The sequence below is a fragment of the Prunus dulcis genome, chromosome 4 (assembly GCF_902201215.1).
Source record: "Prunus dulcis chromosome 4, ALMONDv2, whole genome shotgun sequence".
Lineage (NCBI taxonomy): Eukaryota > Viridiplantae > Streptophyta > Magnoliopsida > Rosales > Rosaceae > Prunus > Prunus dulcis.
The window spans coordinates 10,078,349-10,089,214 of NC_047653.1; the positions used below are offsets into that span (position 1 = coordinate 10,078,349).

Below are 10,866 nucleotides of genomic sequence, written 5' to 3' on the forward strand. Positions count from 1 at the left end.
TAAATATATATATAAATAGCTATACGATATACTCAGCACACCACCTAGGTACCGGGAAAACAATCCAACTGGGGGATCGTTTAACTAGTCTGCAGGATTTCTAGGTGCTATCCTGCGTCTAGGGATGAGCGGTCCAACCGGGGGACGAAACTCCAAAGCTCCCACACCGGAACATCCAACGCCATGTGTAGCTTCCAAACTATGTCCTACGCGTGCAGACTGGATCACCACACACCGGAACATCCAACGCCATGGTGATGACCCTAACACTAAACAAAGTCTTTCCATACGCCGGAACATCCAACGCCGCATATGGAAAGTGTCTCACACGCCGGAACATCCAACGCCGCGAGTGAGACTAGTAACTGGGGAAGGTACTTACGTAGTGTAAACACACAACTTCTCTCTAAGACCACACTCCTCCACAACAACCTTCAACTAACCCAATATCTCATCTATAGAGAATATATATATATATATATATATATATACCTCCCCACTATCTAAACCAAAGTATTCTCGAAACCCACAAACGCCAAACTCGATATATATATATATATATAAAGCCAAAGCTACTCGACCAACAAAATCATTTCATGAATATAATATATATAAATTCCATAAACCATTAAAACATGATGCAGAAACTTCATCAATTAAAACCATGCATATGATTAAAACAAAGTCCACTCACAGATAATCCCACGCTGCCTGACCACGTGAGGGTCCTGCCTGCTGAGTACGTGCAGTCGATACACCTATTTCGAGATACGAACCGTTAATTGGTATAAAAATCACGTCTAAGCGGAAATTACAAATTAAATGATTAATTCCCCAAATTCCCCATACGTGCACGTTGAAGAGGGTATCCTAAGGTCCGATTACAGGTTTAGGAATCGTTCACTATTTTACGGTTATCGCTAACCCGCAAACTTTGCATTTTTGAATCGGAACATCCGGGGTTCCGATTCATAATCCGTGAAGTCCCATACGGTCCTAGGAATTCTTAGAACAACATATTTTAACTCGGGAAAGATCCAACGGTCGAAACCTATCGAACCCGGATAACGCACAATATGCGAATATCCGTTCGATGGTCAAACGACATCCGAATTGAGATCCGCGAATTCCTACGCGCTCGTGACCACCTAAGGATCTCATCGGGTTATATTGCAGCCTCACCAGACTCGCCCACGCGCCGCCACACGCGCCGGCAGCGCGTGGGTGTGCAGAGTAATTTCCGGCGACGGAAAAACTCCACACCCGAGGTCATCCTTCCTACCCTAGCTTCTACTCGAGGTCAGGAGCACTTTCTTCAACTACGGGGAGGCCCAATTCCGGCGGCAACTGGCCGGAATTTCAGTTTGAAATTCGGCCCAAACCCTAGGTTTTCAAAATCAATTTCTACCCTGCAAATCTATCCAAACCTACACCAACATCAGCTAGAACTCGTAAAAAGGAGGAGAAACCATACCTCAATCACCGAGTTTGGGCGGCGGAGGCGGCGGCGCGACGGCGAGAAGGCTTCGGTTCGAACCAGTCGAGCTCGTGGCCGGAGCTCGTGGTTTCTGACGGGGAAAACGGCCTAGGCTTGATCGGGACGTCGAGGCGGATCGATCGGGATCGGTCTCGGGTCCTGCCGTGGCCGGAGCTGCGCGAACCGAGGAGAGAGAGAGTTGACGTCGGGGAGAGAGAGAGACTGAGGAGAGAGAGAGTGTCGCGCGAGAGAGAGAGAAAGCTGAGGTGAAAATCTGATTTTTACCAAACTTTTCGAAATAATTACAAGTTTGCCACTGGAAGTGTTTTGCCCGTAACTTTTTCGTTACAACTCCGATTCGAGCCTACCGCCTGTCTACGAATTCGTCTCAGTACCACCTACCCAAAAATACCATTCGTGGTCCCAACATCCTTCCGGATAAGAAAGTGACCATTTTACCCCTACCCCAAGGGTAAATTCGTAATTTCAATTAAATCAATTTAAAATAAACATTAAATTTGGAGTCGGGGTGTTACACTGAACAGCATGAAGCCGCTGTCCCCGACATTCACGGCGTGCAGTGCCCCACGCTCTTTGTTGAGGCTGAGGATGCAAGCTGTCGACGAGCCTTGTACTCCAGCGTTGTTCGCGTATGCTTGGTTCAACACATTTCTTGGATTGACCGCGGCTGCTGCGGCGGTCATGTCCATGGCCGTTTGGTTGGCGTTGTTCATGAGTCCCCTTGCGTACAAGCCCGCATCGACTCCTATCTTGGCCCAGCCGCCGACGCCGTCTGCCACACCGATGGTCTGGCCGTTGTGGCAGATGAAGTGGGTGTCTTCACCGAGGGGCTTGTCTGGGTTGTCTTTGGGAAGATAGCAGGACCCACAGACCAGCTTCATCTTCTCATTATGAATCTTCCTCCTATTTTTTAATAGTAATTCTTGAATTTGATCAGACTTATTCACCTTCCTTTTTCTTCTCAATTCCTCATGTTCTGTTAATATTTGTTGATATTGAGAGCCATAACCATAGCAAGTATTTGTGTTATTGTAGTTGGCGACCATCATCTTTCCTAAAACACAGCGATAGTAGTGAAGAGAGCAAGAGAGTGATGAGAGAGAGAGAGAGAGAGAGAGAGAGAGAGAGAGAGACCAAATAAGTATTTATAGGCTCTCATTCTTTCCCACTGGGATGCGGAATCCTTGTTTTAATGGGTTTTAAATCGCCGGACAGGTGTAGAAATTTCCAAGGTTGGTTTTCCTGTAACATGTGGGATTCATGTAGCAATAAAAAAGTAATAAAAAATAATTTCTGTCATCTTATCCTAAAATGGCCCCCTACTCTTTCAGAAATAAAACTTTCTTTGGAAAACTTTTTTCCCATTTTAAATGTACAAATCATTCGCTATGTGAATTTCGTAAACTAATTTAGCAACTAAACATTATTCTAAGTGTACTATTGCTTTTCCCTATTTTTAAAAAAAAACATTATTCTAAGTGTAGCATTAATGTTGACTAAAGTCATATTTATATGTCCATTGTATCTCAAGTAAATGTAAATGTTGTAAATATGGTTTTTCTTCAACGGAGGAGATGTAAATTTTAATTTTGGGAGATTTATTATTATACTCAATACAAGGGCTCAATTTTTAATATAAAAAAATTCTATATGAAATGGACTTTAAAAACATACCCAAAGCCTATTTATAACATAAAAAGAGGGCTTCGAACTTCCTATATATTACAAAACTACCATCGATTTCTTAAAGTCCAACCTCAAACCCTCATTTTAAAAAACCCAAAATTAAATTTAATAGGGCCAGCTGTCACTTTTTAGGTTTTTTTTGTTTGTTTATAAAATTAAATGGTGTATGGTTTATTTATATCACTAGTGTTAAGAATGTGTATATAACTACCTAAATATCTCTTTAAGTTTCCTAATTTTTGTTTTTTTTTTGTGTTAATTTTCTAAAGATGGGTATATAACTAAAAATAAAAACTCATGCATGCGCTTATATCTACATATCCAAAGACCCAATAGTTATATATTAACAGTCCCGATCTCTTGGACCACAGGAGTCCAAGAGATTGTGGTCACCTACCGTTGGATATTAATCCAATGATTCAAAATGATATATATAAATGCAATATGACATAAATGATTATTATCCGATTCAAGTCATAAATGAGTGAACCGTTGAATTTACATCCAACGGTGAGTGACCATAAATCTCTTGGACTACAGGGGTCTAAGAGATCAGGACTGTATATATTAATAGTATCAATAATTAAACAACTCTTTAAAATATCGCATCAATAAAACGTTTCTAATTCTGAAACACTATAAATATGACAGCTTATGTAACAAAGAGTGTGATCATCCAAGTCATGCTTTTATAGCCTGAAATAATAAACTTATTAAAAGCAACTGTTTTCATAATATATATGAAAAAAAAATTCAGTAGAACTTGCGACGCGGTTTTAATTGTGTTAGAATAACATCGAACTTATAATTAATGATTGTTTGTACTTTATCTAAAAAGAAAATTTTTTTTCTGCGATAACGTTTTTTTATTTAAATGGTTTGATTTGTGTGAAATACTGGAGTAAACTAAATACAATATGATAAAATTAACATTTACATGTTATGATGATGTCATGGAAGTAATGGAGTGTTATCAGAGATTGGTTTGGTGGTTTTGCAATAAATCTAGGGAATGGTGAAATTTTGGAAGATGAACTTTGGGGTCTTTACTTTGGTCTCAAGTTAGCTGTGGATAAAGGAATTTCCAGCCTCTTAGTAGAGATGGATTCTGATGTTGCTGTTACTCTCTTGTGGAATTCTGATGTGTTGCATCCTCTTGCTAGTTTAATTTTTTGATGCAATTGGAAGTTGTGTGGTGGCCCATATTTGTCGTGAAAAGAATGATATGGCTGATCTTGCCAATTGGAGTTTTAATTTGGATCTAAGTATGTATATTTTTGAAATTACTCCTTGTGTCGGTAATTAGTGTTGCTTAGTGGTCCCTTGTTCTAGAGTTTTTCCCATATTCCATTTATATATATATATATATATATAAAGAAGACATTTTTATATCTTCCATTAGAAATAAAGGGGTGCTCTTCTGTTTTTAATTTTTTTACTTATATATTTAGCATTTTAATAGCTTAAATTTTCTTTTTCTTAAAGCTATAAATTTTCCTTTACTATTATTAGAAAATTGGATGAAATTCGGGAAAAAAAAAAATAAAGCCAATTCCCTATATTCACTATTTTATATGTTTAGGTCTTTAATTTATCCCAAAAAAAAAGTTCGAAGGGATAAGTTGACATTAGCGTGGTAATTTAACGGGACAAATAGTATTATACCCAAATTTTTTGACAAAAAGTTTTTCTTTTAAAAGCAATAATATATTATTATAAATATATATATATATATATATGTGTATATATATAATATTAAGTTTTGCACATGTGGCAACAACCTAACTAACACTTCATTGGAAAAGTGTTCCCACTCGTGCAACGTCGAAAGACTTATGAATTCTCTAAAAGAGTTGAAGAATATGAAGCAAAGTAAGATACGAGATTAAGATTTGAGGTTTATGTGAGGCAAATTGAGTTTTAAGTAAGCAAGTAAGATTAGATTAAATTTTAGGGACATATCAATAATGAAGCCTAATAGTCATAACTATAATATATAAGATCAATAATAAAAAATATGAGTGAGTAGGCTTACATATTATATAAAATTTATATAATAAAAAAGGCATCTTAATTACAAGATATATTACACTCACTCAAGTAAAGTAAAATTTGTTCATCAAATAATGTGTTAATATTTTTTTTTTTTTTTTTTAATCGGAGCCATCTCTCAACAATATTAATTTATTAATTTATAATTACTAACAAATAACATACTAACGTGTTAGTAGCTACTAACACATCACTATTCTAAGAGAATTTGCTAATATACCACTTGGACTTTTAAAGGTTCTGTGTAATTATCGCATGAACAAAAAAAACATTACAATATAATAAATATTTAGGGCCCGTTTGATAACCATTTCATTTTTAGTTTTCAGTTTTTACTTTTGTGAGTATCATGGAAGTGAAAATGAGAGTGAGAATTTGGGTGAGGATGAGATTGAGAGAGAGGATGATAGTGAAGGATGTGAGGGAGGAGTAAGAAAAGTGACAACAAAAACTTGAAAGTGAAAACAATTTGAAATATATTTCAGTTTTTAGTTTTTCTTTTCACTTTTGTTACTCCTCTCTACCATCCTACCCTCTCATCTTCCCTCTCAGTCTCATCTCCACTCTCATTCTCACTTCCATTCTCTATTTTTTTTTTTTTTTACTCTGTACTCTAACACAAAAAATAAAAAATGAAAACTAAAAACTAAAATTGAAATGGTCATCAAATGGGCCCTTACTATATAGCAACATCGTACTTGTTATATATGGCCCTCCTGGCACAGGCAAGTCCAGCTTGATTGCAGCCATCGCTAATCACCTTAACTATGACATCTACGAGTTGGAGCTAGCAGATGTTGGTTCCAATTCCGATTTGAAGTGGAGGTTGTTTGCCATGCCTGACCAATCTATACTTGTAATCGAAGACATCGATTGCACAATCATGCTGCAAAATCGGGAAACGGAGAATGAAGAACGGAGGACCAGGAAAAATCAGGTCAATTTACTTCTAGAGCATGACTAGTTTTATATAAAATCAAGGTTCCTAGTTCCCTATCACTTTATGTTGCTATAATGTGAACTTGGACTTAATCAGGTTGGTTCTTGCATGAATGTGTAGTTTATATTCTTAGTCTGACAACGTAAACGTAATAGCATTTGTCTGGTAATATAAATCTACAAGATCCCTTGTAGAGATCAATGTTTTGAAAGACGAGGCGCTAGGGTGAGGCGTTTTATGCCTTATGAGGCGAGGTGTAAACGCCTCAAAGCATTGAAGCGTAAGCCTTTCGGGTATTGAGTTATTATAATTACAAAAATATAAAACAGCTACTGAATGTATTGAATGCCACACTAGAATATAAATTAACCATCAAACTTTGTTTTTTTCAAAATTTCTCTTACTATTGCTCAATTCTTTACCATATATGCTTTTGGTTATATTATCTCTCTAAGTCCAGTGCCTTTCTACCTAGTTCGAATAGATAAAAGAGTAGATTATGGAGGTGGACTGAACTGATGGTGGAAGGTGGGAGGCAGTTTCTGTTGGTCTGTTTGGGAACTTTGGCTTTTGGGAGAGGGAAGGAATAAATGGGTAAACTGGTTTCTTTTGAACAAAACGGTGCGTGTTTAATGTTCAAACTTAAAACTGAAACGCACAGCTTAACTAAAGGGAAACAAAACAACACAGCAAGTGCAAACGAAGTCGTCCGGAATCAGATTTTTAAAATAAAGGAACTCTGTCTTCCTCGCGAGGCTTGCGCCTTTCACAGCGCATCTGCGTTTAGCGGCCGCCTCGACTTCAAGGCGTACGCCTTTCATGACATTCGCTAAACTGAGCTGCGCCTGAGGCGAATCACCGCTGCCTCGCTCCGAAGCGCGCCTCAACGCGTGCCTAGACATGCCTTTGAAAACACTGGTAGAGATACATACGATCTTATTAAGTGTGTTATTTCATCGATAGGTGACACTCTCTGGGCTCCTCAACCTCATTGATGGTCTTTGGTCATGTTGTACTGACGAACGCATAATAATTTTCACAACAAATCTTAAAGAGAAGCTAGATCCTGCGCTGGTGAGACCTGGGCGCATGGACATGCACATCCACATGGCGGATCCAGACTTTTTTTCATCTGAAGGTATAAAAAATAATTTTATAACTGACTCCTATAAAGTCTAGGTTTTCATAGCAATACGATATATATTATAACACATAATCTATTTCAATAAATTTTTAATATATGATTTGGGGCCAAAATCTAAGGCTTTATATATTGGACCATATGTTTATTAAGTCTTAGGCCTTGATATTTTCAATATAAAAGAGGTTTTGGGCTAAAACCTTGAAGGCTTTACTTATTTAGGGTGCTGAGTGGAGATTTTGCATGCAAAATATTAGCCAAGTTTCTAATTTTTATTGACAAAGTGTTTGGCTAGATGGGTGAAAAAACCACCTAAGTGTGGGCAGCTGGCCACAATAGGCATGTGTTGGGTCCGCCAGGGTCCACATGTCATATTGCACCATTTCTGCATTCAAGCAGCTGGTATTCAATTACCATGGCCTCTGCCATCAACAACTCTTCGAGCAGATCGAAGGACTTATAAAGGAGGTTAAAGTCACCCCAGCAGAAGTTGCAAGAGAGTTTATGAAGAGCAGAGATGCTCAAACTTCACTCCAAGGCCTTATCAATTTCCTCCTGGAGAAGAAAACTCAACAAGATTATGAGCCTAAAACTAACACCGTATATACAAAAGAAGAGCACCCACAAGAAGGAGGAGGAGGAGGAGAGCAAGAGTTAATGTAATGTTTGACGGGCAACAAAGAGACTGCCAAGTCTGTTTATTAGGTACATTGTCGTCGATCTGATTGAGCTCTTCCTTTGTGTGATTTTATTTTTGTATTTGTATCAAATAATATAATTTTTGTTTGCATTCAATTAAATTTGGTTTTAAAACTTAGGTTATTTTATTATTTTCATTTTCATTTGGTCTTTTGTCGTTTCGTTGGGTTTTCTTTTCATTGATAAACCGCATAAAAACACAAACCTCATTGTTGAAATAGAAAATTAGATCAAAACCCAAAACTGGTAGGGTATTAGGAATAATCCATGTATTTTTAATTTTTTGGCAAGTGATGATAGGCAAACTAGTCCAAATTACTAATACATGGCAAAGTGATAACAAATCTAATTGGAAATTGATGAATTAATAACTTCAAAACAAACCAAATTGAATAGACATGGAGTAGTTTGAAAGTAATTGGACCATAATATGGTCACTTCTCAGGGTACTTAACTAAATTAACCCTATGAAATATATGATGCCTCAACAAGAGGCTTAAAACCTCTCAAAAATCTTCTGGAACCTCTTTGAAATCTCTTAAGAAATCTCGATCGAATAATGTCTATAATTTTTGAAAATAAGTGTGTGCGTATAAACTTTTTAGCTTCTTTATTAATATTTTCACACCTAACATTTAGGGCGTCCATGTGCTTATGTATACATTACATATTCCAAAGATACTAGGATGCGGCATTACCATTACAACATTGAACCTTTTTTTTTTTTTTTTTTAATACAAATAATAGTCTAAAGTACAAAGGAACGGGGGTTTCTTACAGGCACACACTACCAAAGTGGCATGAGGTTCGAACTTGAGACTAGTGGTCTGCAAGTTAATGCCCTTTTTCGATGGGCTAGACCATGTTTGAACTTAAGTAATTTTGATTAAGTTATGCGAGTTGTTCGGGGCAGTGAGCCCACCACTTGTGCCAAGTTCGAATCCCCCTCCTCGTAGATTAAATTATTACTTCTAACAACAACAACAAAAAGTTGTTTTGATACAAAGGACCCACTAGTGTAGTGGTTTGGAGGAATTGCCACTACTACATTTTACTATTTGCGCGACGAATAATAAAGCGTCGCGCAAAGATCAATTTTGTCTCACAAAAATAAGCACGACAAAAAATTCGTCGCGCACAATCCGTCGCGCGAAGATCGTGAAGAAAGCCTTTGCGCGACGAGGACAAACCTCTCGTCGCGCAATTCTGTGCGACGGGTAAACCATCGTTGCACCAACGATATGGAGACGAAACACATGTTGGTCGCGTAAACTTTGCGCGACGAAGACATTTCGGCGCACATACCGTTGCGCGACGAAAGTAATTGCGCGACGACAAATATATCGTCGCGCATAATGGGTTCGGGAGACGCAGATGTCCGCCGCAGAACCATTCGCGCGATGAGAAATCTTTCGTCGCTCATATATTTGCGCGACGAAATTATTCGTCGCGCAAAACGTGCTTGCGAGACGTCTGTTTTCGTCGCGCAAGAATTACAAAAAATAAAAAAATTTATTTTTTAATTTTTTTGTTACACGCGGGTTTGCGCGACGAAATGGTGCCGTCGCGCAAACCTAATTGTACAATTTTATTTTATTTTTATTTTTTGTATTTTGTATTTTAAATAAAATTGATTTTTTTTATTGATTAAACAGTGAAATTGTAATAAAAATAAATTAGAATAAAATATTGTTATAAAATAAAATAAATGTATTACAAATAAAATAAATACACTAATGAAATAATGCATCAAAATCAACCGAGTCGTCGCCAATATGCGGGTCAGAGGTCTGGGCGTCAACCGGGGCAGTGGTCTGGGGGGGATGCTCGGGAGGGACGGGCTGGGGGGTCGGCTCATCAAAATGCGGGACGGGAATGCCGGATTGTGCGAGGGAGTGCAGAATGGCCGACAACTTGTTCTCAAGAGTGACCATATGTGCTGTCAAAGCAGTGACCTGATGTGAAGACTGCACCGATGAACGAGGTCTAGGTTCCCTCCGCCGGGCATTCCCCATCCCTCGACAATATGTCCCCGGCCTCCTCCCGAGAGTCTGATCCAACGCCTCCGTCAAGATCTGAAATCCAGCATCCTGTGGAGGAGCCACAGACTCGATCGGAGTCTCGGGAGGAAGCCGGGAGGCGGACTCCTGAAGAACCAACTGGCTCCTCTCCACCATCGTCGTCTGTTGAACATAACATAAAATATAAATTAAAACATGCATACAAATTGAATGCGTAACATAAGAATTAAAATTAAATAATACTTACATGAAGGGACTCGGCCAACTCATTCCCGGGTCGAACATAAACGCCACCAAAGACGTCGATCTCTGGGAACTTGGACCCCTCCTAAATTGAACAAGAGAAGAAAAATATTAGTATGAAAAAAATAAATTAATAAAAATGACATTAAAAATGAAATACAAATTTTGTGATTATTACCCGACGCCGTGCATCCATCCTATACGAAAAGGGTCTGGAGCCCGAATGGTGGAGAAGGGTCTTCTTCTTCCTATTACCCTTATTCACTTGGGCTTTATTCTGTTATACAAAAAATGAAACGTATTAGTTAAAATATAAAAAAATTAAATAATAATGAAATATAAAAATAAAATAAACATTAATAAGTAATAAGTAATAATTAAACAAATATAATTAAAAAATACCGCAAATTCGGGCGCTTGAAAATGAGCGCAGAGCCACTCCCAACTATCCTCCCGCCCCTCAAGCTCCTTCGGGCAACCCTCCTGAAGAGCGACTTGCGGATCATCATAGGCCTGAAAATGGTGGTGCAAGTCGCTTTTCCACTGCTTGTACCTCTCAGCGAAGAGTCTGTTGACGTACGTCAAC

At 38.2% G+C, this 10,866-nt stretch overlaps 2 protein-coding genes across 2 annotated transcripts; one reads left to right on the top strand and one right to left on the bottom strand.

The window, feature by feature from the left end:
- Positions 1–1,989: 1,989 nt before the first annotated feature.
- Positions 1,990–2,547, bottom strand: LOC117625323 (probable protein phosphatase 2C 55). The gene has a single exon (XM_034356900.1). It carries the CDS (start codon positions 2,545–2,547, stop codon positions 1,990–1,992), a length of 558 nt encoding a protein of 185 aa, XP_034212791.1.
- A 1,738-nt stretch (positions 2,548–4,285) lies between these two features.
- Positions 4,286–7,980, top strand: LOC117625324 (AAA-ATPase At3g50940-like). The gene is made up of 4 exons (XM_034356902.1): positions 4,286–4,329; positions 5,924–6,173; positions 7,140–7,283; positions 7,684–7,980. The coding sequence occupies exons 1-4, from the start codon at positions 4,286–4,288 to the stop codon at positions 7,978–7,980; spliced, it is 735 nt and encodes a 244-aa protein (XP_034212793.1).
- Positions 7,981–10,866: the final 2,886 nt, after the last annotated feature.